At 38.6% G+C, this 27,718-nt stretch overlaps 3 protein-coding genes across 5 annotated transcripts in view; 2 read left to right on the forward strand and 1 right to left on the reverse strand.

The window, feature by feature from the left end:
* Window positions 1-13,686, forward strand: part of TMBIM4 (transmembrane BAX inhibitor motif containing 4) — an 18,530-nt gene extending 4,844 nt beyond the window's left edge. Inside the window, exons 2-7 of one of the 2 annotated variants that reach the window (XM_005872684.2) lie at window positions 4,165-4,273; window positions 5,515-5,620; window positions 7,922-7,955; window positions 10,607-10,724; window positions 12,846-12,891; window positions 13,432-13,686. In XM_005872684.2, the coding sequence (XP_005872746.1) occupies window positions 4,165-4,273; window positions 5,515-5,620; window positions 7,922-7,955; window positions 10,607-10,724; window positions 12,846-12,891; window positions 13,432-13,635 (617 nt within the window). In that variant the 3' untranslated portion in view covers window positions 13,636-13,686. The remainder of the gene's footprint in view (window positions 1-4,164; window positions 4,274-5,514; window positions 5,621-7,921; window positions 7,956-10,606; window positions 10,725-12,845; window positions 12,892-13,431) is intronic. The other variant, XM_014544932.1, reaches the window with a different exon arrangement.
* IRAK3 (interleukin-1 receptor-associated kinase 3) overlaps window positions 1-17,149 on the reverse strand; it is an 89,581-nt gene extending 72,432 nt beyond the window's left edge. Inside the window, exon 1 of the mRNA XM_014544931.1 lies at window positions 16,988-17,149. The gene's annotated coding sequence lies outside the window, so the exon portion shown is untranslated. The remainder of the gene's footprint in view (window positions 1-16,987) is intronic.
* A 122-nt stretch (window positions 17,150-17,271) lies between these two features.
* Window positions 17,272-21,980, forward strand: LLPH (LLP homolog, long-term synaptic facilitation (Aplysia)). 2 transcript variants are annotated; one of them, XM_014544933.1, is made up of 3 exons: window positions 17,272-17,358; window positions 19,205-19,416; window positions 21,624-21,980. In XM_014544933.1, exons 2-3 carry the CDS (start codon window positions 19,212-19,214, stop codon window positions 21,737-21,739), a joined length of 321 nt encoding a protein of 106 aa, XP_014400419.1. In that variant the 5' UTR covers window positions 17,272-17,358; window positions 19,205-19,211; the 3' UTR covers window positions 21,740-21,980. The 2 variants fall into 2 exon arrangements, with proteins under 2 accessions (XP_014400419.1, XP_014400420.1); XM_014544934.1 differs by having other exon boundaries at window positions 17,272-17,353; window positions 19,203-19,416.
* Window positions 21,981-27,718: the final 5,738 nt, after the last annotated feature.

Here is a 27,718-nt window from a genome sequence, read left to right on the forward strand (position 1 = left end):
GTTGATGTGGCACCCATTTTCCTTCCTTTAAAATCTTTCCCATTGCTTGTAAACGATCAGAAATTGTTTGCTGAGCAACGTTTAATCTTTCTGCAAGTTGTTTTTGAGTTTGACACGCATCTTCATCCAATAATGCTTTACTTCCAAACTTTTTTGGTTGACCTGGACATTCTTTGTCTTTCATATTGAAATCATCACTTTTAAAGCGTTTAAACCAGCGTTCACAAGTATCTTGAGATGGAGCATGTTCACCATAAGCTTCCCGAAGTATACGATAACTTTCAGCAGCACGTTTCTTCAAAATAAAGTAATGAATTAAAACTTCCCGCAAATGCTCTTTTTTTGGCATGAAATTCGACATTTAGTAAGTAAAAATATCTATGATATTAACACCTTCAGCAAGTTTGACATATGAAGTTTTGAAGCTTGCTGTCAATACAACAAAATAGCATACATATCAAATCGCATATATATCAACATATGTGTAACTCCATCTATTGAAAGAAATCCGAATTATTACAGAGAGTTCCCATATACCCTTGCCCAGACACACTCCAAGCCTCCCCCATTATCAACATCCTGTACCAGAGTGGTACATTTGTTACAATCCATGAACCTACACTGACACATCATTATCACCCAAAGCCCATAATTTACATTAGGGTTCATTCTAGGTGTTGTACATTCATTCGGTTTTGATAAATGTACAGTGGGGCCTTGACTTACGAGTTTAATTTGTTCCGTGACGGAGCTCGTAACTCAAATTACTCGTATGTCAAATCTTAAAGTGAACGAGTGAGACACGTGATGCTAGGCTGATGTTGTGGCGTTCACTGTAACGTTCGCTGCGCCAACTAGCGGTGGGGTATCTGAAGCTGGCTCGTAACCCGAATTTTAGCTCGCAACTCAAAGCAAAAAATCGGCAGAGAGACGGCTCGTATCTCGAAAAACTCGTTAGTTGGGACACTCATAAGTCAAGGCCCCACTGTATAATGACTTAACCTACCTTTACAGTATCATACAGAATAGTTTCACTATCTTAAAAATCCTCCATGCTCTCCCCATTTATCCCTCCCTTCCACCAACCCCTGAAACTGAATGCCACAAAGTTTTGCTCAGAATTTTTGTGATAACAATATTGTCATTTTCCCTGGACTTACAATCCTGAAATAATATACACCCATGATTTACAGAAAACTAAGTTTAAAAACACTTGTCTAAAATAACATGGTTCTTACCTGGCTGGGTGGCTTAGTGGTTGAGTTGTCAACCCATGAACCAGGAAGTTACAGTTTGATTCCTGGTCAGGGCACATACCTGGGTTGCAGACTGGATTCCCAGTAGGGGGAGTGGGAGCGCAGGAGGCAGCTGATTGATGATTCTCTCTCACCATTGATGTTTCTCTCTCTGTCCCACCTTTCCTCTCTCTAAAATAAATAAAAGCATATAAATAAAATAGCATGGTTCTTTGCAGTGAAGCTCCGGGATTAGAAACCAGATTTCATAAATCCCTAAACCAGATTTCATAATTTCTACCTCTCTGCATACCTAAACTGTTTTTAAAGAAAAATTAGTCTTATATTTATTTCTGTATGTCTTATGTCACTATGACAATACTGATCTAAATAACCCAAAACTCCATGAACATTTACTCATTCATGAATATTTAAATTATGCTGGAGCATTTTACTTAGGAGCCCTGGTTATTAGGCTGGTAACTGAGCTGACTACATTTGTATTAAAAAGTGGTTCTTGCCGAAACCGGTTTGGCTCAGTGGATGGAATGTCGGCCTGCGGACTGAGGGGTCCCAGGTTCGATTCCGGTCAAGGGCATGTACCTGGGTTGCGGACACATCCCCGGTAGGAGATGTGCAGGAGACAGCTGATCGATGTTTCTCTCTCATCGATGTTTCTAACTCTTTATCTCTCTCCCTTCCTCTCTGTAAAAAATCAGTAAAATATATTTTTTTAAAAAAAGTGGTTCTCAGCTGTCTCTGGTCCTTTACCAATTAGTAAGTAAAAAAGAAATGTTCCACTTGTTTTTTAAAGCAAAATTAAGCTGACTGTAATGTGTACATTTTCTGGAAAATAATTTTGGAATATTATAAATATAAATGTCAAGGCTCCTTGTTGGAAAATAACAAATCATGAAGCTACAGAAAAATTATGGGAGAATGAATTTTTGAGTACAGTCTCTACCTTGAGCATTTTTACAGTGCCAATTAAGTTTATATAGTCAGTTATATATGAAATATATTATAGCCTATTAAACTAGTCTATTTTAGGAATATGCTATATGTATATTTTTGAAACACTAACACATACTATTTTATAGACTCAGGAGAATGTTATAATTTATGGGATTATATATACTTTCCTGCAATTTTGTATTTTCACTTAATATCTTTTACATGTAAAAATAGCAGTACAGTGTGTCTCAGTTGGTTGAGCATCATTCCAGTTTAATTCCCAGTCAGGGCACATGCCCAGATGTGGGCTCAATCCCAATTAGGGGCATGCAAGAGGCAGCTGATCAATGGTTCTCTCATCGATGTTTCTCCCTCTCCCTTTCTCTCTCTAAAATAACAAAATATATATTTTAGAAAAATCACAGTACACAATAGCCTTTTAATGGCAGTGGTCTTACCTAGTGTGTGTGTACCACAATTAATTTAATCATACCCTCTTGATGGATATTTAGGTTATTTTTTTGTATTCCTTCAAATATTGCTTTAGGGGACATCTTTCCATAACTCTGTAAATTTCTGCAAGTGTTGCTCTAGGATAAATTTTTAGAAGTGAAATTAATGGGTCAAAAGAGTATGTATATTTTAAATTTGATTGATATCATTAATTATCCTCCAATTGATGTTTCTCTCCCTCTCTCTGAAAACATATCCTTGGGTGAGGATAAAAAAAAATAAAAAAAATAATGTGATTAGAAGTATGGTTAGGGTCCATTGGGATCATGAGGAAGAACATTTAATTCAGACTGGGGAAATGAGAAAGGCTGAATCTTGAAAGGTGACTAGCAGTTAGCTAAGGGGATGAGGGGTGTTATTATCAGTACTAGAGGCCCGATGCATGAAATTCGTGCAAGAGTAGGCCTTCCTTCCCCTGCCTGCCAGTACCGGCTTCCCTCTGGCACCCGGGACCCAGGCTTCTCTCCCAGCCCCCGGCTTTGTCTGGAACAGTGGTTCTCAATCTTCTGGCCCTTTAAATACAGTTCCTCATGTTGTGCCCCCAGCCATAAAATTATTTTCATTGCTACTTCATAACTGTAATGTTGCTACTGTTATGAATCATAATGTAACTATCTGATATGCAGGATGGTCTTAGGCGACCCCTGTGAAAGGGTTGTTCTCCCGCCAAAGGGGTCGTGACCCACAGGTTGAGAACCGCTGGAGGTCATCTGGAAGGACATCCAGCCTAATTAGCATATTATGCTTTTATTATTATAGATGTTTACATAGAGGAGGTGGGAACTGTTGTTAATGTTTTATTTGTGAAGCTGGTGGTGAGTCGGGTGTTCAGTGTATTATATTATCCGTATATCAGAAGACTAAGTATTTTTAAATCTTTAGGCCTTGGAGTTAATTTATGGATGTTGATAAAATATTCTGAAAGTAAGAATTTCTATTGTATAAAAACGAGAGGCAGAGGTACTATAAGTGAGAAATAAAAATGGGTGAGTGAAAGTTACATTTATATATTGTTTGCCTTTTAAGGGGAAGTTCATTTTAGGGAAACATTTGTACTGCTTGGAAATTAAGATTTCTTAAATTTATATGTAAACACATGCTTTCTGTTCCTGCATTTCAGTTTCAAGATAGAATCATTCTTTTAAAGTGTTCTGTTTTTTAATCTTTTGTTGTACCACTGCTATTTACAAATATGCATTAAATGCTTTCTTTTTATATTGATGGAAAAACATTTACATTCTGGCCCATTAATTTTTTTTAAGTTGATGCTTCTTGGAAGACAGTTACCACTTAACAATTTTTTCCCCTTTGGAAGCATTTTCTTTAAGTTTCAGTTACAGATAACACTATTTGGATTAATATTTAAGAAATATATATACAAATTTAATAAGACATTTGATCTTGCTGTTCTATGACAAATGCTTAAGAAAATAGTTATGTATGATTTTTTTTTCTTTTCTAGCCTTTCTAAGAAAAGTCTACACCATCCTTTCTCTGCAAGTTCTCTTAACTACAGTGACATCTGCATTTTTTTTATACTTCGAGTCTATACGGACATTTATACATGAAAGGTAAGACGATTCTGAATCACTTTCAGCCACTGCTTATGATCAAAAGGGAATAAGCAAAGTTCTTTATTTTCTATTCTCTTTTTATGTTTGAATGTAAAAGTGTTTATTAACTCTTGTAAATAACATTAGTTTTGTTTTGATAAATATTCTATAACATGGTATTTACCTCTCAACTTTTTAGTTTACAGTTTTATAGGTTTAAACCCCCTTATTTCCTGGAATTGTATTAAGAATTTTTACTGTATACAGTTTTTAGTCTTCATTTTTTGCTTTTATTAGACTTATGCCTTGTCCCCAAAGCCTAATAGAGCACTTGAAAAATAAAGGTATTTAACTAATGTGTTTTTAATTCATCTTAGTATTGGATCAGGCCTAGGATAATTTCACTGAAAAGTTTTCAAAGGCACTCCATATGATTTATCCCAAATTTGTTTAAGACCTGACCTCCAGAATAATTATTTTTATGGCTAAAAGTAATATAGAATCTTTATATTAAAGGAAAGGAAAAATAAGGAATGAATATTTTCTTAGGAGTAGACAATTTCTATCCTCCCTTCCCCTACAGAAGGGAAGTCTTGAACTATTAGTTTGCAATTGGGGTAAAGATCTTTAATTTAAATTACAGCTATGTAGTAAATACCTAAAAAAGTAGTTAGGTATAAAATTTGTTTATTGCTCAGCTGATGTGGCTCAGTGGTTGAGCTTCGACCTATGAACCAGGAGGTCGTTTTGATTCCCAGCCAGGGCACATGCCCGGGTTGTAAGCCTTGATTCCGCAGTGGGGGCATGCAGGAGGCAGCCGATCAATGATTCTCTTTCATGATTGATGTTTCTATCTCTTGCTCCCTCTCCCTTCCTCTCTGAAATCAATAAAAACATATTTAAAAATTTTGTTTAAAGATTTAAAAAATTTGTTTAGTATTTAATAGCTTTTCTTTGTATTTTGGTTAAAAAGGCAATTGCAAAATTTATTCAAATATGATATGTTCATGAAGTAAAAAGGAAAAGTCTTCCCCTTGCATTGTGAGCTCTTTTCTTTGTCCTGTTACTCCTTTCCATCTCATACTCCTCAGATTTCCCAGATGGAAAAATAATTTCTTTTGACAGGTTGGTGTGGATCCTTCCAGATTGTTTTTTGTACTTTCACAAACACATAAAATAGACACATTTTATTAAATTTTGTAATATTATTTATGCTGTATTTTTTTTAACTTTAAACTGCTTTTAATTTTGTCTTTCAGTCCTGCCTTAATTTTGGTGTTTGCCATTGGATCTTTGGGTACAATTTTTGCATTGATTCTAAACAGACATAAGCATCCCCTTAACCTGTACCTGCTTTTTGGATTTGTGAGTACTTTGACAATATCTGTCCCTTTAACATTTATTACTGAGTTTTAAATTTACTTACTTAATTGAATGCATATATGTAAACTAACAGAATTTATAATCTCCTAGTCTGTAAAAATTTTTGAACTTTTGTCAGTTTCAAAGTGTTTCTGTCAATATTATGATATAGTGGAAAAAGTAATGAATTGGAATCACGTGACCTGGCTTTGCCACTATCTGGTTATGTGACATTTGGCAGAGCATTTAGCCTTTCTGTACCTAAGTTTTCTCATATGTAAAATGAAAATATTAAAGTAGATTATCCCTTTGATACTTTCTACTCCTAATATTCTATGCTTTTATTTGGTAAAAAATTACATTTTGGCCTTAATTTCATAGGCCTTAAATTGAAATCTTTATGATTAATTCCTCGGTTTATTTTTGTCTAATGACTCTGGTTCTTTTAAAGGACCACTTTGTTCAATTGATGTGCTCTACTAAATAACTTGTTTCAAAATCATTGTTGGGGGAACTAAGTTTAAGTCACATTTGTTTCAAATATTTGTGAAAATGAAAACCCAAACTATTACCTATAAAAACTCAATCTTAGAATCTGACCAGAATGAGTTGGTAAGGCTCAAGTTATATATTTTAAAAATTACTTTTCCCATTTTTATATCCAGTGTGATTTGAGTTCTGACTTAAAAATGTACATCAAAATCTTCCAAACTTCTATTAAGAATATTTATAGTCAAATAAGATTGAAAATGCTATTTATTAGATTAAACTGCCTTTAAGAAAGTTTTATGAATTCTGATAACACGTTTTTGTTAATATTATGAAAGAAAAGCTCACGACTTTGAAAATTTGTTATAGGAAAGGTTATCCCACAGCCCAGCCTGCACCCTCTCCAATCTGGGAACCCCTCGAGGGATGTCCGGTGGGATCAGGCCTGAATAGGCAGTCAGACATCCCTCTCACAATCCGGGACTGCTGGTTCCCAACTGCTCGCCTGCCTGCCTGATTGCCCCTAACCCCTGCCAGCCTGATCAACCCCTAACCACTCCCCTGCCAGCCTGATTGATGCCTAACTGCTCCCCTGCCGGCCCGATTGCCCCTAACTGCCCTCCCCTGCTGACCTAGAGTCACCCCTAACTGCCTTCCCCTGCTGGCCATCTTTGACCACATGGGGGTGGCCATCTTGTGTTGGAGTGATGGTCAATTTGCATATTACCTCTTTATTATATAGGATGTGGCAGTGACTTCATTGACTCCACATCCATGTACAGTTTCTAATACCATTTTTGCTCTGGTCCTAATGATTTCTTGATTTTAGGTAGGGAAGGTTAATAGGGAGTGTTTCTGTGTACAATTATAAACGACTACTGATACTGCTGGCTTTGCTTTTATGATATGGTCTCTCAGATGACTGAGACAAAACTATGGTAGAGTAAGCATATAAAAAAAGTAAAGATATATAGTTAAGAGAAAATAAACTAGAGCTACTTGTGATATGCTTTAAAACAAGGTTTATTTCTCTTTCATGTAAAAAATATGAATGACTGTTTAGTGGAGTTGTCAGAGGTCCAGGTACCTGCTAAGGTTCAGATATTCCTAAAGTGTGATATGGTATAAGATGTTCACTATCATATCCATATTCCATCTAGTTATTTGAGAAAAGGGAGGAAGCCTCTTTACTTTTAGAAGTTGTACATGTCTCTACTCACATTCTGTTGGCTGGAATATAGTCCTGGCCAGATCTAGCTGTAAGGGATACTGAAAAATAGAATGTTTAATAAAAGCAGGTAAAAATGTGTGTCCAGGTAAAAATTCTGTTACTAGGGAAGAAAGAGAATATTGTGAGAAAGTTTTACGATTGCCACACCAAAGTGCTACCTGTATATTTAGTATTAAATTAGTAATTTAATATAAATGTTTAATATTCCTATGTTTAAGTGAGATATTTATGTTTTTATAAATGTGCACATGACTTGCAATTTCATTTTTATTTACATTACACAAAGTGAGAAAAATAGAATTTTCGGTACTATTTCTATAATTTTCCTCTTACAGATATGAAATATCTAGTTAGAGTTTAAGGAGTGATGGGATCACAATTAGAATCTAAATATTCTCACTCAATATATTGAGGTCTCATTTTTATATGATGGGCTTATTATCTGTCCCATATACTTTACAAGGCTGCTCTGAAGCTAAAATGAGATCATACATATGGAATCACATTGAACTAGAAATTAGAACCATGTACATGACAGTATAAATTTCACATGCATTTATGTAATTTCAATTTCTTTTTCTTAGACACTGTTGGAAGCTCTGTCTGTGGCCTGTGTTGGTAAGCCATAATTATTCTCCTATGTATTACAGTTACTTTTTAATATGGTTAAGTATTCTGGATAAAAGGATTTGGGACTAAAGCTTAACATCATGGAATGTCATATTTCAAAAATATGGTATAGACTAAAAAATTCCTAAAATATAGGCAAAAATTAAATGTTTATACTTTACATAGTTCAACTGAGCTTAGAGGTAGTGGAAAAGAATTAGAAAAACAGTAGGAATGTAGAATAATATTCATTTGTGTTTATTCATTTATAAAAATAAGACAACCTTTTCTGTAATTTAAAGGGCCCTTAGAGGAGCTGATGACATGTTTTGAGCCAGGTACTTTCATCACGAGCTCAGCCTCTTTTTCTTTTTTTAATATATTTTTATTGATTTCAGAGAGGGAGAAAGACAAAAACATCAACGATGAGAATCTGCCTCCTGCAAGCCCTCTACTGGGGATCAAGTCTACAACATGGGCACGTGCCCTAACCTGGAATTGAACCGTGACCTCCTGGTTCATTGGTTGATGTTTAGCCACTGAGCCATACTGTCCAGGCTTTTTTTTTTTTTTTACGAGCTCAGCCTCTTAAATTGTCTGCATCAAACTATACTTTATCATGATACTAGAGGCCCAGTGCAACAGTGCACGAATTCGTGCATGGGTGGGGTCCAGCCAGCCTGGCCCCAGTTGGGGCGGATCAGGGCAAGGCTTGTCGGGAGGAGACGGTGGGAGGTTGGTCTGATTGGGGCCCCATCAGGGCCAGGCCGGCTGGGGGGAGGGGCCACAGGCGATTGGCCAGCGGGCCCCGGCCCTGATAGGGGTCGGGGGGGCTGACTGGGGGAGCCTATCAGGGGTCAGCAACCAGGGGAAGGGCTGTGGGAGGTTGGCCAGCCCCACCCCCAATTGGTGTGGTGGGGGCGATCAGGGGTGGAGCTGGCTGGGGGGAGGGGCTGCAGGCCAATTGAGGTGGTGAGGGCCCATCAGGGGCAGGGGCAGCTGGGGGGAGGGGTCACAGGAGGTTGGCCAGCCCCCTATTGGGATAGAGGGGTGATCAGGGGCAGGGCCAGCTGCCCTTGATTGGGGTGGGAGAGGCCTATCAGGGGCCACAGGAGGTTGGCCGCTGGCCCCGCCCCCCGATTGGGGTGGGAGAGGCCAATCAGGGGCAGGGACGGCTGGGGGGAGGGGCCATGGGCTGGCCCCTTCCCCCCATCCGGCCGGTTGGCTGGCTGCAGTGGGTGTCATAGCGACTGGTCGTTTCAGTCATTAAGGCGTTCTGATCACTGGTTTTTTTGTTTTTGTTTTTTTTTTTGGTCACTGGTTTTTTAAATATATAGATCCTCATCTTTTCTCAAATGGCCCCACAAAAAAACAGTAGTAATTTCTGTTTTGTATTTGGTGTTTAATGTGTTTGAAAGGAATGTCTTTTATAATTACTTGATGTACCCTATTTAATGCCTCAAGTAAAACATTTATGATTAACAGTAAAAATTATGATTGTTTCAAAATGATAACCTGGGGTATCAAAAGGGTCAGTATTAACCATTACTCTCAATAAACTGTTAATCCTTATGGTTAATATATTTATCTCTTCCTGTCTTGTCAATACTTTTTTTAACTTTTGATGCCAGTTTATTGAATGTATGTATTGTTTGGTAATTACCTCTTTTATAAAATAATTAGAATATAAGAAAATAGTAAGTACTAAAATAGGACTGAAATTTTATAACATAGGAAGTGTTAATATTTACTTGTTAGATTTATTATCTATTAATGTTACTTACTATTAATGTTTTTATCAAATCCATCTCTGCCCTCCCTGACTCCCACCATTTGTAAGGGATATAGGAAAGAGATTTATTTCAAGGGTATTGGAATTGGGGGTAGAAATACGTAGAGAGGATAATCTGAGAACATCCTACACTGAAATTACTGACAAGAAGCAAAAGTGATTTCATGTTTTATCTTTCTGCGTTCACCTTCCTAATCCTGTAATGGCATAAATGGAGAAATTACAATAATTTAGCATTTAGGAATAGAAAGAGCTTGGATAATTAATCCCTGAAAAATTAAAAATAACTTCCGTGGTTTGGGGTTCAAAGCAATTAACTTCCTTTAAAGAGGTTATAATTTATCATTTTCTTAAAATGTTAAGCAGTTGTATTGCAATAGCCATATTCAATCCATGAACTGGGTACAATTAACCAGGTGATTGCTAGAACTGCTATATACTATCCAGGAATTCCCATCCAGCCACAGAACCCAGAATCCTCTCTATTGATATCTAAGCCATAATGGACAATCATCGCAGATAGTGATTAATTGCATCTAGAACAGGGGTAGGGTGAGAATTGTTTCTCCATACCCCCAAAACTCCTAACTGGCTAGCTGTGTAATCTCCAGTCATTTCTTTAACTCAGAATAATGTGACCTCCTTATTTTGCATTGATGAATATTTTGGAGCCTAGTTATTGCATTATGGAGGTAGTCTTACTGTACCAATCAATACTCAAGGCTGAATAAGGAAACTTTTCTTAGTTCTTATTGGCATGTAGTATGAGAAAATAAAGCATTTTGGTTAAAACCCAGAAAAAAAGCTGTTTTATATTGAGTATATTTATATGCACTTTAAATCTGTGTTTTTTTTTTAAATTTTACAGTTACTTTCTATGATGTGTATATTATTCTCCAAGCTTTTGTACTGACTACTGCAGTATTTCTTGGTTTGACTATGTATACTCTACAATCTAAGAAAGATTTCAGCAAATTTGGAGCAGGGTAAGTAATATATTCATGGCTATGATAGATATCTTTAATATTATAGTTTTGAGAGAAGTGCTGTACTGTTAGTTTTGAATACTGCCTTTTAAAGTGGAGCACAATGAAAGGTCATCTCTTTGAGTTATAGGATCCTACTCTCCCAGAACATTCAAGGGCATGGAAACTGGCTTTGAGTCATTTCCTTCCCCTCTATGTTGAAAAGGAAGTGAATGCTAAAATAAATTAGCTTTCTAGAGAGTAGGCTCTGTGCTTTATGAATGGTATGGAATTTGCCTAAATTATTTAGGTTTTTGTCTTAACATAAATGTTACCAAAACCATCCAAAACCTTGGTGAAAGCAAGATTTTGGAGATGTCTGCATGAACCTTAAAACCTTTTTGATCCATTTGATTAACCTCTCTCCTTCTTCAAACTAATAGATATATGGAATGATCCTTTTTATTAGGATAATAGTACTGTGTTGCCCTCACCAGGTTAAGAATGAATAGACTCTTTTTTTCTAAAATCACTCTGGCTTCCTGTTGGCACAAATAATCACCCAACCATTTTCTGTTCTTTTTCCTGTTACAACACTAAAATTTTACAAAACTGTACTCTTGTAACCCCCCCCCCCCCCCCCCCCCCCCCTTTTTTCGGTAATCCAGATTATCAGAAATCTGTTGGGATAAACTATAGCTGGTTAGACAACACTGATAATTGTGCAAGATGAATAGTTTTATTAAAATGGAGTTTGATTTAGGGAAAGGTAACATGTTCTTTTTTTATTCTTATTTTTGGGGGAAAGGGGGTTTCATTCATATATATATATATAATGAAAGGTTTGCTCTCTTTTCTATTCCGAACTCTAATTGCTCCCCTCCTTCCCATCCATTCTACTATAGTCTCTAGAACTCCTGGCAAATAATCTTCCCTATATTTCAGCCTCTTCATAACATCTTCTTTCTTCTTCCTTATCTCAGCTGAAACTTGATTCCTCCCTGAGAACTGTTCTCTAGCCACTCATTCCCCCACACCCATATAGCTTAGGGTGGGGGTGGGGGGTTACTATTAAAAACTGCTTTAGTCTCCTGGTGCCACTTTTCATTATTCCTTCAGCATAATAGAAATTCATTGCATTAAGGCTTATGCTTTCTGGTGATACACATCCTACCCTTTCTCATTACTGTCACTGATCCCCTTTTTGGTCAAGCCTCCTCATTCTTTGAAGACTTTAGCATCAAACTACATGTTAGGCCCATCCATCACCTTTGCCTCTCAATATCTCTGGACCTCTTCTACTGCAGCAACTTTCATTCCCTGCCATGGCCTCTTTGTGGACCTTGCAATCACTAGGGATTATTCCATTGCTGAAATCTTAAAATGCCAAACGTCATACCTTTTCTTCAACCTTGTCCTTCTAACTCTCTAATTTCTTTACTCCCACAACCCCTATCTACTATGCCAGTTCTTCAGCTACTATTATTGTTGTAATAAAGTGTCCTTCATCTCAGACCTAGGAGTCCCTTGTGTTCTAGCATCCACAGAATTGTGCTAGGGTAACTTATTTGCTTGTAAGTAAGGTAAAATCTCACATGCTCTATAGTTCTTAATCCCAACTTCCCATATTCTTGGTGCAGAAACTTTGGCATTTCTCCAGGGTTTAGGTATGAAAAGACAAGTCCTGAGTCCCTTTCAGTCCTGAAGGATCTACTTCATTCTAACTAAATATGCCAGATGTAGCCTGAGCTTTATGGCTGTTCCAGCAAGATAACTGAGGGCTGGAATCTCACCATATCCTCAGTTCACTACACTGTATTATAATATAAATGTGTATTTAATTTCTGATTTAATTCTGTTGTGGGGGTATGTGTGCTTCCTGTGCATTTCAATTGAAAATCTAAAAATTGACACTCTTAACTAGTGTTATGCACCATATAAACAAATGTTGAATAAATAGCTCTTCTTTCAATTTCTGGGTATTCTACATTATTCATTGTATGTTTATGAATTCTTACATTTAAACTATTCTTTGACAAATAGCAGGATGGATTTATTTCTTCAGAATATGTTGAATGGGTTTACAAAGTTTTTTGTAAGGAACAATATTTATTCTAAATTATTAATATTTTATTTCCATAGACTGTTTGCTGTTTTGTGGATTTTGTGCTTGTCAGGAATCTTGAGGGTGAGTTATTTTAGAATGATAACTTGAAATATAATTCTGGCCATGTCAACATAAATACTATACTCTCAAAACAGCTGTCAGAGGTATAATCTTAAGATAGGATACTTCATTATAATTATCTGAAACATTTGTATAGAGTGGTTATAAAATTATCTTTTGAAAAATCAAGGTCTTATGTTAATCAGTATTATTGATAGAAAGATGAACAAACGAGTTTTAAAGGCCCTCATTTGTAATTGCCAACCTCCAAGTGGCACCTATCATTACTAAAAAATTTTTTTAGTAGTTTATATTTGGGATGCTACTGTTCAAAGTCAGTGGGTTATCTAGTAGGGGGATATCCATTGATTCATCCAGTCACTCTTTCATCTATCAGAAGCCAGGGTGGACCTGCTTTGCCTTTTTCTACTTTTAACATTTGTATTCAAAGTTGTACAGCATTATTAAATATATAGGTATGTAGTATATGTAACTTAAGAGCAAGTAATTTCAGTATGCTTAATACTGTTCTTACTTATTACTTTAATGTTTTGCCTACAGTTATTTTTTTATAGTGAGACAGTGGAATTGGTTGTGGCTGCTGTAGGAGCGCTTCTTTTCTGTGGATTCATCATCTATGACACACATTCACTGATGCACAGGCTATCACCTGAGGAGTATGTATTAGCTGCCATCAATCTCTACTTGGATATCATCAATCTATTCTTGCACCTGTTGCGACTTTTGGAAGCAGCTAAAAAGTGACTGAAAACAAGATATGTAAAATGATTAATAAAGTTTGAAACAACTATCAATTATTACTTTATTTGTATGCTATGTACTTCTGAGCTATTACTATACTATAATATAGCAGGTTCTTAATATTTTGTCCAGTGAGAAAAAAAATCCAATCCCAGTAAGGGCCACTATCGGTGTATAGTTTGCAAGTTTTCCCCATGTCTGCATGGGCTCTCTCTGGATACCCTGGTTTCCTTCCATATCCCAAAGATGAACTGGCACGTCTAAACTGTCCCAGTCAGAGTGAGTGAGGGTATGTGTGCCTCCTGTGATGCGATAGCATCCTGTCCAGGGTTGGTTTCTGCCTTGAGCTGCTAGGGTTTTTTTTATTTTATTTAGAAAGGAAAAATTTTAAAAGATAAATTCCAGAGAATTATTCAGAATTGTATTAAAGTGTTAATGACGTTTCATCATAAAATGTATTAAAAATTAATCTGCTTGAAAGTCAGATAAAATTTGACTTTTTTTTAAGTGCAGGTTTCATTTTAAAATTATAACTGTAAACTAGTGGCCAGTGAAACTTTGGCAAGTTTCCTCACTGTAATACTTTATTGAGATGCCATAACGAAGTATTACAGCCTGGGTAGCTTAATCAGAAATGTATTTTCTCACAGTTCTGAAGGCTAGAAGTCCAAGATCAAGGTGTTGGTGGGATTTCTCTGAGGCCTCGCTTTTGGCTTGTCATTCTCCCTGTGTTCTCACATGGTCTTTCACTATACTTGTCTGTGTGAAATTTCTTCTTCTTATAAGGACACCAGTCATATTGGATTAGGAGACCCCAGTGATCTCATTTTACCTTAATTACCTCTTTTGGACCCTATCTCCAAATATAGTCACATTCTGAGATACTAACAAGAGTTAGGACTTTGCAGTGGTCTGATCTGAATGTTTATGTCCCACAACCTAATGCCCAGTGTGATGGTTTCAGGAGGTACAGCTTTGGGGATGTGATTAGGTCATGAGGGTGGAGCTCTCATGAATGGGATTCCTACTCTTAAAAGATTAGAGACCCTGTAGAGATCTCTCACCCATTGTCCCATGTGAGGTTACAGTGAAAAGACATAGTTTGTGAACTAGAAAGAAGGCCTTTACTGGACATCAAATCTGCCGGCACCTTGATGTTGGACTTTCCAGCCTCCAGAACTGTGAGATAAATTTCATACAAGAAGCAACCAATGAATGCATAAATAAGTGGGACACAAAATGTTTCTCTAAAAGTTAATCAAATCAATACAAACATTTAAAGATATATATTTTTATTTATTTTTTATATATTTTTTATTTATTTCAGAGAGGGAAAGGGAGATAGAAACATCATGAGAGAGAATCATTGATAGGCTGCCTCCTGCATGCCCCCTACTGGGGATGGAACCCACAACACCAGAGAAACATCAATTGGCTGCCTGACTGGGAATTGAACTGCAACCTGGTTCATAGGTCAATGTTGAACCACTGAGCCACACCGGCCGGGCTAAACCATTTTTTATTTTTTTAAAATATATTTTATTGATTTTTTAAAGAGGAAGGGAGAGGGATAGAGAGTTAGAAACATCGATGAGAGAGAAACATCGATCAGCTGCCTCCTGCACACTCCCCACTGGGGATGTGCCCACAACCAAGGTACATGCCCTTGACCGGAATCGAACCTGGGACCCTTGAGTCTGCAGGCCGATGCTCTATCCACTGAGCCAAACCATTTTTTAAAAATGTAAAACAATGCCACTGTTTTCAGTAAATTGTTTTTTGTTTTGGGAAATACACTTTTTAAGGTAAAACGTAGACATGTAAATAATTTATCTTTTAAAAATGGTATCAGGTTTTCCAAAAATTGTTGTAATTTTTGGTATGAAACATATTGTAATTTCTCAGAGTGTACAGAAATCACTACACCCAGAAGTTTGAAAACCATTGGTGTAGAGTATTATAGTTTATGAATGAACCATAGTTATTCATACATTCTTCTGTTACTGAATTTTATATGGTTCCTCCTTTTTTACCATCATAATCAGTCCTGCTCTGTATGTCCCTGTATGTTTACCAGCATGCACAGATAACAGAATTTGTCCAGGTAGGAAATATACCCGGACGCAGAATTACTGGATAAAAGGGCACGTGCAACTTCCGTTTTTTTTTACATCAAGTAAACGTGAAAATACAGACTCCAGAAATACTAAAAAAGTGGAATTAGTGGGACTCAGAGTGACAGGCAACTCCATGTGTAAGGTACAAAATGCAGTCAGAGAGGTAGGAGCAGGATCTGAGAACTGTTTTGACTGAGTGCAATTTGAGGAAAGAGGTGCAGCAGACGCTACCTAACTGGCCTGCATGACTTTTCTCACACCTGGCTTCAGTCCACTTCCATCAGGGCCTGGACAACATGGAGTCACCATCTGAGTCCCAGCAGTCTTCCTATTTCACTGAGTGATTATGCACAGCAGGGGTTCCACACAGAGGCCTGGCCGGGAAGGCGGAGTGGGGGTAGCGGGGGTAGAGGGGTGGTGCCGCCCGGACTGGCTGGTGTCTATAGTGCAGTATGCCTTTCAGATGGAGAGACAGCCCACTTCCGGCCAGGTACGCAGTGCGACCCACTGTGCCTCCCGTCCCACAGCATCCGTCCACCCCTGTGAGGGGGAGAAAAGCAATGTCCACTTTGACCCCCGAAGCCTTGTCCTTCCATCAGGGGTTAAAGTTTCCTGAAGTCCGTAGTTAGGTTTCCTTCATCTTTGTATACCCCGCATAGTGCTCATCACAGAGTACACACTCAAATGGATGAAGGAAGGAATGGATTAGGGGTTTTTAAATATTCCAAGGCCACTTAACTATTCTGTTAGAACTGCTTTTATACAAACTGGCGAGAAGCTTAGGTTAAAATTCAGGGTTTTAAAGCATTAGTAATGCTGAATTATGGCATATATTTAACACCAAGACATTTTCATAAGTTTATCTTTTTCTCTTTTCTTGTGCCAAATGTCTATTTAAAAGCCTTGGCCTGGTATATTAAGCAAGATGCAATCAATCTGAACTACGTAGAAGTGAGCTTTCTCTAAGACGCAGTACAAACATTTATTTTTGAAAGAAGTTCTAATACAGGGTAGGGAACGTCCGGCCTGCGAAGTCATTTGGTCTGTCTCTGCCAAGGCATTAGGGGAGAACTAATTAAATGTTTGACCAAATACAGCGGGCTAATTTTTTTAAAAAGCCCCCTACCCTAGGCCTTTACCACATTATAGTTTGTGTCCATGGGAGGATGATTCGGTGTAAGAGAATCCATTAGTACTGTGTGAACGTGAGAGCTAAAGGCCGGCTCTGAGCTCCTTACCTGGCAGCAGGGACCGCTGGTCAACGTCACTCGTTGGGTTAAAATGTCAGACTGCCGCCGCTGCGCTCGGGAAGCGGGCCTGGCGGGCGCCCCAACCTCGACCGGGGCTCTTCCGCATTCTTCAACTTCCGCTTCGGAACCTGTTTGGGAGGAGCCAGGCCCCAAGGCCTGCAGGCGACCAAAGGCCGGAAGCGCGTCAGCGTTCAACTTCAGAAGACCCCGCCTCTGGAGGCATTCCCGGACATTCGGCTCCCAGCGTGCAACGCGCCAGGGGGCGGGGCGGCGCGGTGTGGAGAGGCGGCCCGGAAGGCGGAAGTGCTGGGCTTCCGGTCGTCTGGAGCGTGTGTTCTGTGAGTGGTGAACCTGTAGAGGTAAGCGGGTGTCCTGTGGCGCGTGGGACTTGGGGCTCCGTTCTGCCTCTCGTAGAGAAGCCCGCCTGCAGTCCCGTCCATCACTGGGCAGGCTGAGGTGCAAGCCGCTCCTGGGGGCAGGGGCCTCTCGTCTCGGCGGCCCTCGGGCATCGGTGTTCCGGGCGAACTGGAGTCCGTCGTTCAGTCTGGCTCGGGTTAACCTCGGCCCTCAAGACTGTTGAACGAAATCCTTCCATCCCCACTGCATACGGGTTTGGGGTTGTTATTCACAAGGGAAAAGCCTGAGTTTGTGATTGCTGGCGTCCAAAGAAATGGTACCCACTAGTCATTATTAATTCAGCAAGTCTATTTAACCTTTGCTATGTGCAGAGAGTTAGGTATCGGGGGACCCAACGGTGAAAAAGACCGATGTAGTCCCTGCCCAGTGGAGTCACAGTCCATCGGGGGTGACAGAAAATAAACTCAATTTCAGACTGTAGCACATCTTAAAAAGGAAGGGGAAGGATCTGTCATAGGAGATACTAGGAGGGGAGCTAACGGGCAGAGAAGTCCTTTCTCAGGCAGTGAAGTGAAGAGCAAGCCTTGAGAAGATGGGTTCTCAGGCACAGGAGAGCAAATGGAAAGGTCCTGATGTGGACATCGTGTGGACTTTTTCCCACCCAAGCCGTGTCACAACGATTTATATAACTGCGTTATGGATGTATAATTAGCACAATAGACTTCATATGTTTAAAGTGTGTAATATATATAAGCTTTGATAGGTGTATGCAAATATAAATCCAGCACAATTAAGAGGATGTTATAAATCACTCTCAAAACTATCCCTAAAAACTCTTTATAATCCTTTCCTTCCCCCCTCTCATCACATCCCCACTGTCCCTGCATTGTCACCAGTTGGACTTTTTTCAGATGCAGTTGGGGGTGAAATGGAACATGAGAGAGAGTTGAAGGAAGCAGGAGTCAGGTCACAAATAACCTTGTAGATCTTGAAGATAGGAGGTGGAAAGTCATTAAGGAAAGGCAGTCATGTGCTCCTAAGTTTTGTGTTTTCATGTTTGTTTGTTTTTTAAATTTTATTTTTAGTTGATTTTAGAGAGGAAGGGGTGGGGGAGAGAAACATCAGTGTGAGAGAGAAACTTAGATCGGTTGCCTCCTGCACACACACCAACAAGGGATCAAATCCAAAACCTGGATATGTGCCCTCACCGGGACTCGAACCCACCACCTTTTGGTATGCGGGATGGTGTTCCAGCTATTTGAGCCACACTGGCCAGGGCTGCTCTAAGTTTTTAGAAGCTCACTAATCACCTTGTGGAGGATTTAGGGCTGGGAATAAGGGATGGAGAGAAAGCAGCAGTGGAATTGGACAACTTTAAGATGGCTAGATTGACTTGAAGGGGTGGGTAATGACGACTTGGGTGTGTGTCCTGTAGGATTGAGTGAAGTCAAAATTCAGTTAAAAGAGATATTTATAAAAGCATTTTGTGATTTGTGAGTCGTTGCCTAAATGTAAGGTGATGATGCTCTTTGCATTTTGGGGGAAATTAAATTTTTGCATCTTGTATGGAAACTCCAGGAACTTTCAGAATTGGCTTGACTTATAGCTAGTGAGTGACCAAGGGGAATTTGATTTGGTGTTCTTAATTATTTAATGGCTGTACATGGCCATGTTGATCCACACAGAAGTTGCACATTAAGCCAACATAAATCATGAACAGAGTAAAGAGCTTTACCTTCCGTTTGTTTATGTTTTGTAGAGATACCTTTTGATTTGGTTTTCCCAGCATTTGCCCCTCTTTGATGGTACATATTTACTTTTTAATATGTATCTTTGTTCACTTTCCAGATAAAATATGGCTAAAAGCTTACGGAGTAAGTGGAAAAGGAAGATGCGTGCTGAAAAGAGAAAAAAGAATGCCCCAAAGGAGCTTAGCAGACTTAAAAGTATTCTTAAAGTAGATACTGATGTTTTAATGAAAGATGTTCATGAGGTAGCAACTGTGGTGGTCCCCAAACATTCTGAAGTGAAAACCCAGTGTGTGGTCAAAGATGACAAAGGTGAGTTAAAAAAAAAAATTCTGTCAGTTTCCTTTTATGACTTTTTTTCTTTTTTCCTGTCTTCCATTCACTCCCACACTTGCGTCCCTACAAACCTCCTGCCATGCCCACATTATTCTTTGAAGGCTTATGGTGCTGCTAGAGATTCTGTGCTAAACTATTTTATAGCCAGTTCATGTGAATAGGCACGTTTGGGGATATGCAGAGTGGGCCTTTGATGTTTATACAATAGCCCAAATGTCTCAGAAATAGACAGTGCTATAGGAGTAGGCAAACCTAGACATCCTCATTGGAAGGTACACAATTCAGTCAGGGACAAGGCAGGACAAAGGAGATCTTTCTTCATTTTACCCTTTGCAAGAACTAGTTCCCATTCTGAGAGTCCTCTGTACTTACATTATCCTGAAAATTCATAAAGTTTCCCTGTATTTGATTTTGACAGATTTTAGAGACCTCTTTGTCTTAATTATTGTCTAAAATTGGAGGCTGTATATTATAGTTTCAATACAGAGAAAGACTCATTGGTTTTCACATGGTTAATACACTACTTTGACAACAAATTAAATTAAGCACTCACAATACTTAGAGTCTTAAAATAGAAGTGTATTTATGTGGTGTACAGTGATCAAGGAAAAGAGCAGCATTCCTTAACTTTCTAATCCTAGAAATTTCCTTTCCCATTCTTCACAGTGTCTCCCCATCTAGTAATCTACCTGTTTTCAATATGGTTCCTCACCTCTGCTTTCAAGTTCATGTTTCCCCTTCCACTCCTTCATCTGCCCACTTAATTTCTTAAGCCACAAACCTCACAGTTATCCTTGATTCCTCTTTCCTTTTTCTCCCACATCTAAACAATTAGCACATCTTGAGTATCTTCAAAATTCAACAGGAATCTATTCGTTTTTCTCATTTATGCTTTCACTTTAAATGATCACTATCTCTTGACTGAATTATGATAGTAGCCTTTTCTTTCTTCAGCTCTTTTTCCCTTCTGATTTTTTTTCAGCCTATCAATCATTGTGATCTTTTTAGAATATAAATCAAGTTTTATTTTCATGCTTAAAACACTACATTGTCTTTTCATATGCTTACCAGAGTCCACCATGTGTTACTAAATCTGATTCTGATAGACAGAGGTCCAGAACCTGTCTTTAAAAAACTGCTTACCACAGGCTGAAGTTTACTCTGTTATTCTCCTCTCAAAAGAACGTTGTAAACTCCATGAGAGCAGGGAGGTTATTTGGACCACTATGTCCCTAGAATCTAGAATAGCACCTAAAATAATCATTCATCAACTAGTTATTCCAGGTACTATGGAAATAATGAATATTAGAGAAAAGGCCTCTATTCTAGTAGACTTGCCATTGTTTTAGAGAAGAAAGAAAGTAAACCAGATAAGTGAATGTCAGGTGGTAGAAAACATGGAAGACCTTGTATACTTTGGTCAGTTCCCAGGGAGGGCCATTCTGGGCATGTCCTTCACAATAAGTAAGGTTGGTGGTAGATGTACCACAGCATGGTTGCACTGAGCTTCCTGCCAAGTCTCCTGTTAGTAGAGCTGGATTTCTTCATGTCATCTGGCTAGAAAAGTGTGGTGGCCCCGAGATATATCCAGTCATTCTCTATTTTCTCTCCATCTCTGTTATCTAAATCCTGCTGCTTACTGCTCCTCCTCCTCTTCCTAGTTCACGGCATTAGAAATGGCCATTCATTCCTAATCAGCTCATTTACTTCTGAGGCCTGTCCATTAGAAGTGTGGGTACAGTTCTTAATGGCTCAGCTGTCTTTTTTAGCTCAAGAAGGCACTTAATTTAAGAAATGTTCTTGTAACTCACTCAGAACCATATACTTACCCCTAACGCAGTAACTCAAATTCATACATCCTTAATGGTTCCTATTTAACCTTTATTATTCTAAAGGACAATCATGACAACATTCTTTAGAAAGTTTTTTAGTGACTAAAAAGGTGATGTCTCTTTGCTCACAAATACTTGTCTTTCACAGTAGTAGGAACACTTGACAGCATGTGTGTGTCTCCACTGAAAGTGTTGTTAGGGGTTTTCAGAGTTAGTCAATGAGGGATTTGTTTTTTCTTTTGTAGTTTCAGACCACTTTCATTATTGATGTTCTCACTGCATTAATATGCTTTTTTACAGGGTTGATTTTTCATTCGTGAGTATTAATAGCTTTTCCATTTTTTTATTCAGATGACATGAAAATGGAGACTGACATTAAGAGAAACAAAAAGACTCTTCTAGACCAGCATGGACAGTACCCCATATGGATGAACCAGAGGCAAAGAAAAAGGCTGAAGGCAAAGTGAGAAAAAGGAAAGGGGAAAAGCAAAGCAAAAGCAGCGAAGGCGGCTAAAGGTTTGGCCTGGTAGACTTTTAAAAACTTGAAAAGTGCCACACGGGGCAGATCTTTGATTAGAATGTATACACCTATTTCAGCTTCTGTCAAATGAAAACCATTTTTTAACTGGGCCTTTCTCTTCAATTCAAACCCAACATAACACCTCAAATTTGTTTTAGAAATTTGAATAAAATATTTCCTTTGATGAATGAAAGCAACACTTATATTTTAATTGGACGCTATCTGATATACAGGGATTCGATTTCAGACATCAAGATTCTATCAAATATTAATGTGGTTGTGGTTTTTGGTATTAGTAAAGATAAGTGATACTATACTAACTCAGATTAAAGAAGACTAATTATATAATGTTATTTTAAAATGTAATGTCAGTGGATCTTATCAGCAGTACTTGTTTGGAGTTTTGAGTTTATATACTTCATAATGAAAGGTATTTTGTTTAGATCGTGAATATCTTTTCTTTCATGTATCCTTAAGGTATTCTGGTAGTGGAGAAGTCCAGATTCTTCTTTTAAATTTTTAGATAGACTATTAACATGTACTAGTTAGTATGATCCATCTTTTAAGGAGATTAGAATATCCTGGGAACTAGCGTAATGTTTATCAGTTTTTATATTATGTAGCCTAATATAATGCAACATTTCCAAGAGTATATTTCTCAGAATCTATTTTTCCAGATGTGTGGTGAAAAAATACATTTTGTAGTCATATCAGTTTGGGAAGTGCTACATGCTTGAAGATACACAGAAAGTATTTGCTCAGTATTATTTTATAGAGATCTAGCAATAAAGAAACTTGTTTAGCTTTGACTTGTTAAAACTAGTATTCAGAAGAATAGAATATACTGTTGGAAATGTTTGTATAATGAAATGATTTTTGTTGGCTCTGTCTTGCTACAGTTTACTAATTTCACTCTTATTTAAATTTACTCTTATTTTTTATTTTTAGTTTTGTTAATCCTCACCCCAGGATATTTTTTCTATTGATTTTTAGAGAGAGTGGAAGGGAGGGAGGGGGAGAGAGAAAGAAACATTGATGTGAGAGACACATCCATTGGTTGCCTCCCACACGGGGATTGAACCTGCAACCTAGGTACATGCCCTTGACTGGAATCGAACCCATAACCCTTTGGTGCACAGGCCCATGCTCTAATCACTGACCAACACTGGCCAGGGCTAAGTTTACTTTTAGTTAAGCCATTTAAACATTTAAACTTAGCATTCCCCAAGTGCTGGACAGTCAGGGTGCATGTGGGAGGCAACCAGTCAATGTGTTTCTCACATCAATGTTTCTCTCTCTCTCTCTCTATCTCTCTCTCTCTTTCTCTTTCTCTCTCTTTCTCTCTCTTTCTCTTTCCCCCCCTCTACCTCCTTTCCACACTCTTTGAAAAGCAATAGAAAAATATCCTCGGGTGAAGTTTAACAAAAAAATAAAATAAACTTAGCATTCCCTCTGAAATTTCACTGTAAAAATATTAACCATCACTATATATTCACTGGAACAACAAATATTTGAGTGCCTACTGTGTGCCAGGGTCTTTTCCAGGTGCTAGGGGCACAAGGAACGATACAAGGTGTCTGCCTTTATGGATGTCTACTCAGAAGAGGCTGTTAACGTCAGGAGAAAACTAAATTAAAAGTGGGATCTATTAGAATAAAGTCACTTAGTCATCAGGACACAAATTTTGTGCCAGGCAAACTGCTAGGCTGGGGTACAATATAGAGATAAATAGGACATGACCCAAATCTTTTAGGAGTTTTGAGTTATAAAACTGAATGCCAGTAAAATATTAAAAATTATTTTATGTAATAGACTTTTCTCAATTTACTCAGTGTTAGTTCACCATAAAGTTAGTGGATAATTTTTAAATACTTAAAATAAGTTTTCTCAAAGAATCTAATAGAAGATGTGAGCCCTAGCCGGTTTGGCTCAGTGGATAGAACATTGGCCTGCGGACTGAAGGGTCCCAGGTTCGATTCCAGTCAAGGGCACATGCCCAGGTTGCAGGCTTGATCCCCAATAGGGGGCGTGCCGGAGGCAGCCAATCATTCTCTCTCATCATTGTTTCCCTCTCCCTCTCTGAAATCAATAAAAACATATTTAGAGAAAAAAAAGATGAGTTGGAAAATAAATGTCATTCATGGCTTTTTTTGCCTTGTGGTATAGTTATGAACAACAAATAGAGTTTGTGAGGAAAAGGTAAATAAATGTTTATTTATGAAATAAAAAGTTGCTAACATTATCCTAAATATACTAGCTAAATTACCTTTTTTTTCTATTGGGAATTGTCTGTATCGGTGATGTTACCCATTTAGTGCTTATCTATATTTTGGCAACATTGTCAGGTATTGTTTTACTGGATTTTTGCCCAAGAGTCCAGTGCCCAAGATATATTTTCTGTTGCTGATAACCTCTAATTTGACTCCAGTGGTAGTTGCTTTGAGCATTCATCCAGGGCCTCATAATGATGTTGCTATGGTCACTTAATTTTGTCCAGTCCTGAAGTTTGTCCAGTCAGGATTTAACATAAAGTTAACAAAATCAAACACCATTGTCAATAACTTATTTGAGAAACAAGTCCTCAAGCATCCTATAGCTTCTGGAAAGGCTATTAAAAAGAAATTGTCTTGCACTAGGTTGAGACTCGGGCCGCTAAAGCACTGAGTTGGTGGACTGCACTGCCAGCAAAATTTACCCCCTCCAAATTTTGGCAGGAAATTTGGACTGGCATTCAAAAATGAGTATAGGGTATGATGACTCTTTTGTTGCTTTATATTTAAAGATTATAATTAAGAAGTATAGCGCAGCCAGGTGGCTCAGATGGTTAGAGCTTGCAGGTTGGATTCCTGGTCAGGACACATACATAGGTTGTGGGTTCTATCCCTGGTTGGAGTACATACAGGAGGCAGCCAGTTGATGTTTCTCTCTTGCATGGATGTTTCTCCCTTCCTCTCTCTCTAAAAAAAAAAAAATCAATTAAAACATACCCTCAGGTGAGGATTTAAAAAAATTTAAAAAGAAGTATAGCAGCATCCTTAAATCTTTTAAATGAGTAAAATATTTTTTCGAAAATTTGTCATCTTTTTATTTGACTCATGTTTTCCAGGGAATTGCTGTAAAACCACCAGATGGAGCTCAAGCTAAGCACCAAATCATTTTTGGAATTAGGATGCGTGGGCTCAATCACGTTCTGAATTGAATGTAACATTTTATTTTTGTTTTGTTTTTAAATTAAATTTAAAAGAAGGATAATCAAAATTGCTTTCATTTATTGGTTGCTTCATATATCAGGACTTAGTCTAAATTATTTAATCCTAAACTCTTCAATCACAGTATTAACTTATCCTCCCAGCAATCTATGAGTTGGGTACTCATGGGAAAACTGAGGCACACAGGCCCTATGGCTAAAACTGGGAGAACTGGGATTCAAGTTCAGGCCCCAGAGCCTACAATCTTACAGTGCTATTCTGCCTCTAAAGGATGTACAAACTTGCTGGGAAAGAAAGGTAGTTTTAGGGTAGAGTACCTATTTTTGGTCCAAACCATGCTGCAAGCTTGGGATCAGATAAAGAATAGGTTTTAGCAGAGAAATGGTTTATAGAACCCTTCTCAGATCTCTGGGCCTAGCCCAGACTGGAGTTCCCTTGGTAGCACTCCCTTAGCATGGGCTGACCCAGTCCCAAAGGTGAAGCCCAAGGTCAGTGGTGTGCAAGCTACTAAACAGAAGAAATGCGAACTACAGTTGAAACTCTTAAGGTAGAGTCAAGTAGTGGTTTTGACCACTTCTTTTTATTTTAATGTCACATGGATGTAGATACATTTTTTTCCCACTAGTTCACAAATATATTTATTTATTAGAAAATTTGTATATGTTCAGAATTTGAATCAATATTTAAGATAGGATTTTTAGGAGTTGGGGAAATAACTGGCTGACTTGATTTGAATATCTGAAATGGACTGTATAATGATGGTGAAGGGCAGTGGTGTGTGGTTTAGACTAGTGAAGTGCTAGCCACACAAGGTAAATGGGAGAAATCTAAAGAGACGTAAAAGAATTGCCAAATTTATAAATACTGCTATTGAGATGAAGATGTTGGGGCTGTTGACTAGCTAAGTGACTGACTTCTGATGCCACTTGGCAGAGTGATTCAAATTCATGTTAGGTACAAAATAGAATTCTTTTCCCCTGTATTTGCCAGCAGATACAAATACCATTGCAGCCCTGGCTGGGTGGTTCAGTTGATTGGTGTGTTGTCCCGCACACCAAAAGACTGTGGGTTCAATCCCCGGACAGACTAGTACTGGAGGCAACCAATCAATGTTTTTTTCTCATCCCTCCTTCCTCCCTCCCTCTTCTCTCTTCTTCCTTTCTCTCTAAATAAGATCAATAAAAACATTCTTGGGTGAGAATTAAAAATATATATCAAGCACATACGAATTTTACAAGGAATTGTTGAAGGGGAGTGGGGAGCTGTTTAGTACTAATGCCAGGTCAGAGGCCACTCTGCTGTTTGCAAGGTCCTATCATATAGCAGGAAAGCCTGACCAGATGTGCGCCTGCCTACAAAACCCCTAACTTTTGCAAAGTTGAATGCTAAGGGTCTTCTGCACCTATTTTAGAGCAGGAGAAAAATATAATGAGATGTCAAATAAGACTCATTTGGTAGAATAATGGTATTAACCAACATTTAGAGGATGCATACTGTGTTAAACATTTTACGTATGTTATATCATTTAATCCTTAAAACAATGCCGTGGGATCAATACTCTTATTCCTATTTTCAGATGAGGATACCATTTTGAAGAGGTAAGTAAACTTGCCCAAATTCATGCCACTGTTAAATAGTGAGCATGGCTATTCCAGAGTGTAGAATGAATGAATACCTCTAATGGGAAGCTTCAGAGAGAGACTGATTCACTCTAGGGAAGAACTTTCTAACCAGGATGCTGGGAGGCGGAACAGGCAGCCTCAGGAGGACTACCCTGTAAGCTAAGGCTGGACAGCCACTCAGTTGGAATGTAGCAGAATGGATTCAAACACTGTCCAGTAGCCACCACCCCCCCCCCACCTCCCCTTATCTACAGCAGGGGATACAGTCTAAGAACCTTGGCGGATGCCTGAAACTGCAGACAGGACCCCTATATATACTGTTTTTTCTGATACATACCTATGGTAAAAGTAATTTATAAAGTATGCACAGTAAGATATTAACAACAACTAATAATAAAATAGAACAATTATAATAATAATAGAGGCCCAGTGCATGAAAATTCATGTACTGGAGTGGAGGTCCCTCAGCCCGGCCTGCCCCCTCTCACAGTCCGGGAGCCCTCAGGGGCGGGAGGCGACGCCCCATCACACCTCTGCTGCTGCCACTGCTGGCAGTGCAAGCCTTGGCCAACCCTGGTTTCCTGCTCCTCAGGCCAGCCCTGGGCGGCCTGAGGCAGGCGCGCAGAACGATTGGGCCCACTGCCCGGCCTTGCTGCACATCTGCCGCCCTGGTGGGGCTGAGGGGACTGGGCGCCGCCATCTTTGAGGGCATGGCAGTCAATTAACATATTCCCTCCTTATTGGCTGTGTGCATTGCCATCTTTGAGGGCGGGGCAGTCAATTAGCATATTCCCTCCTTATTAGGATAGTCCACTTATAGATAGGTCTTTTTCAATAAATATACAGCCAGCCCTCCTTATCCCTGGGTTTCACATCTGTGGGTTCAAACAACCATGGATTGAAAACAGTATTTTTGATCTGCAGTTGGAAATCCAAGGATTCAGGGGGCCAACTGTATGCATTGCTCTACCATTTTATACAAAGGACTTGAGCATCTGCAGATTTGGGTGGGGAGTCCTGGAACCATCCCCCTCGGATACCAAAGGACAAACTAAGTTTTTGGAGAGTCAAACTTTATACATGGTTTTTGGACTG

Source organism: Myotis brandtii, unplaced genomic scaffold (assembly GCF_000412655.1).
Source record: "Myotis brandtii unplaced genomic scaffold, ASM41265v1 scaffold389, whole genome shotgun sequence".
Taxonomy (NCBI): domain Eukaryota; kingdom Metazoa; phylum Chordata; class Mammalia; order Chiroptera; family Vespertilionidae; genus Myotis; species Myotis brandtii.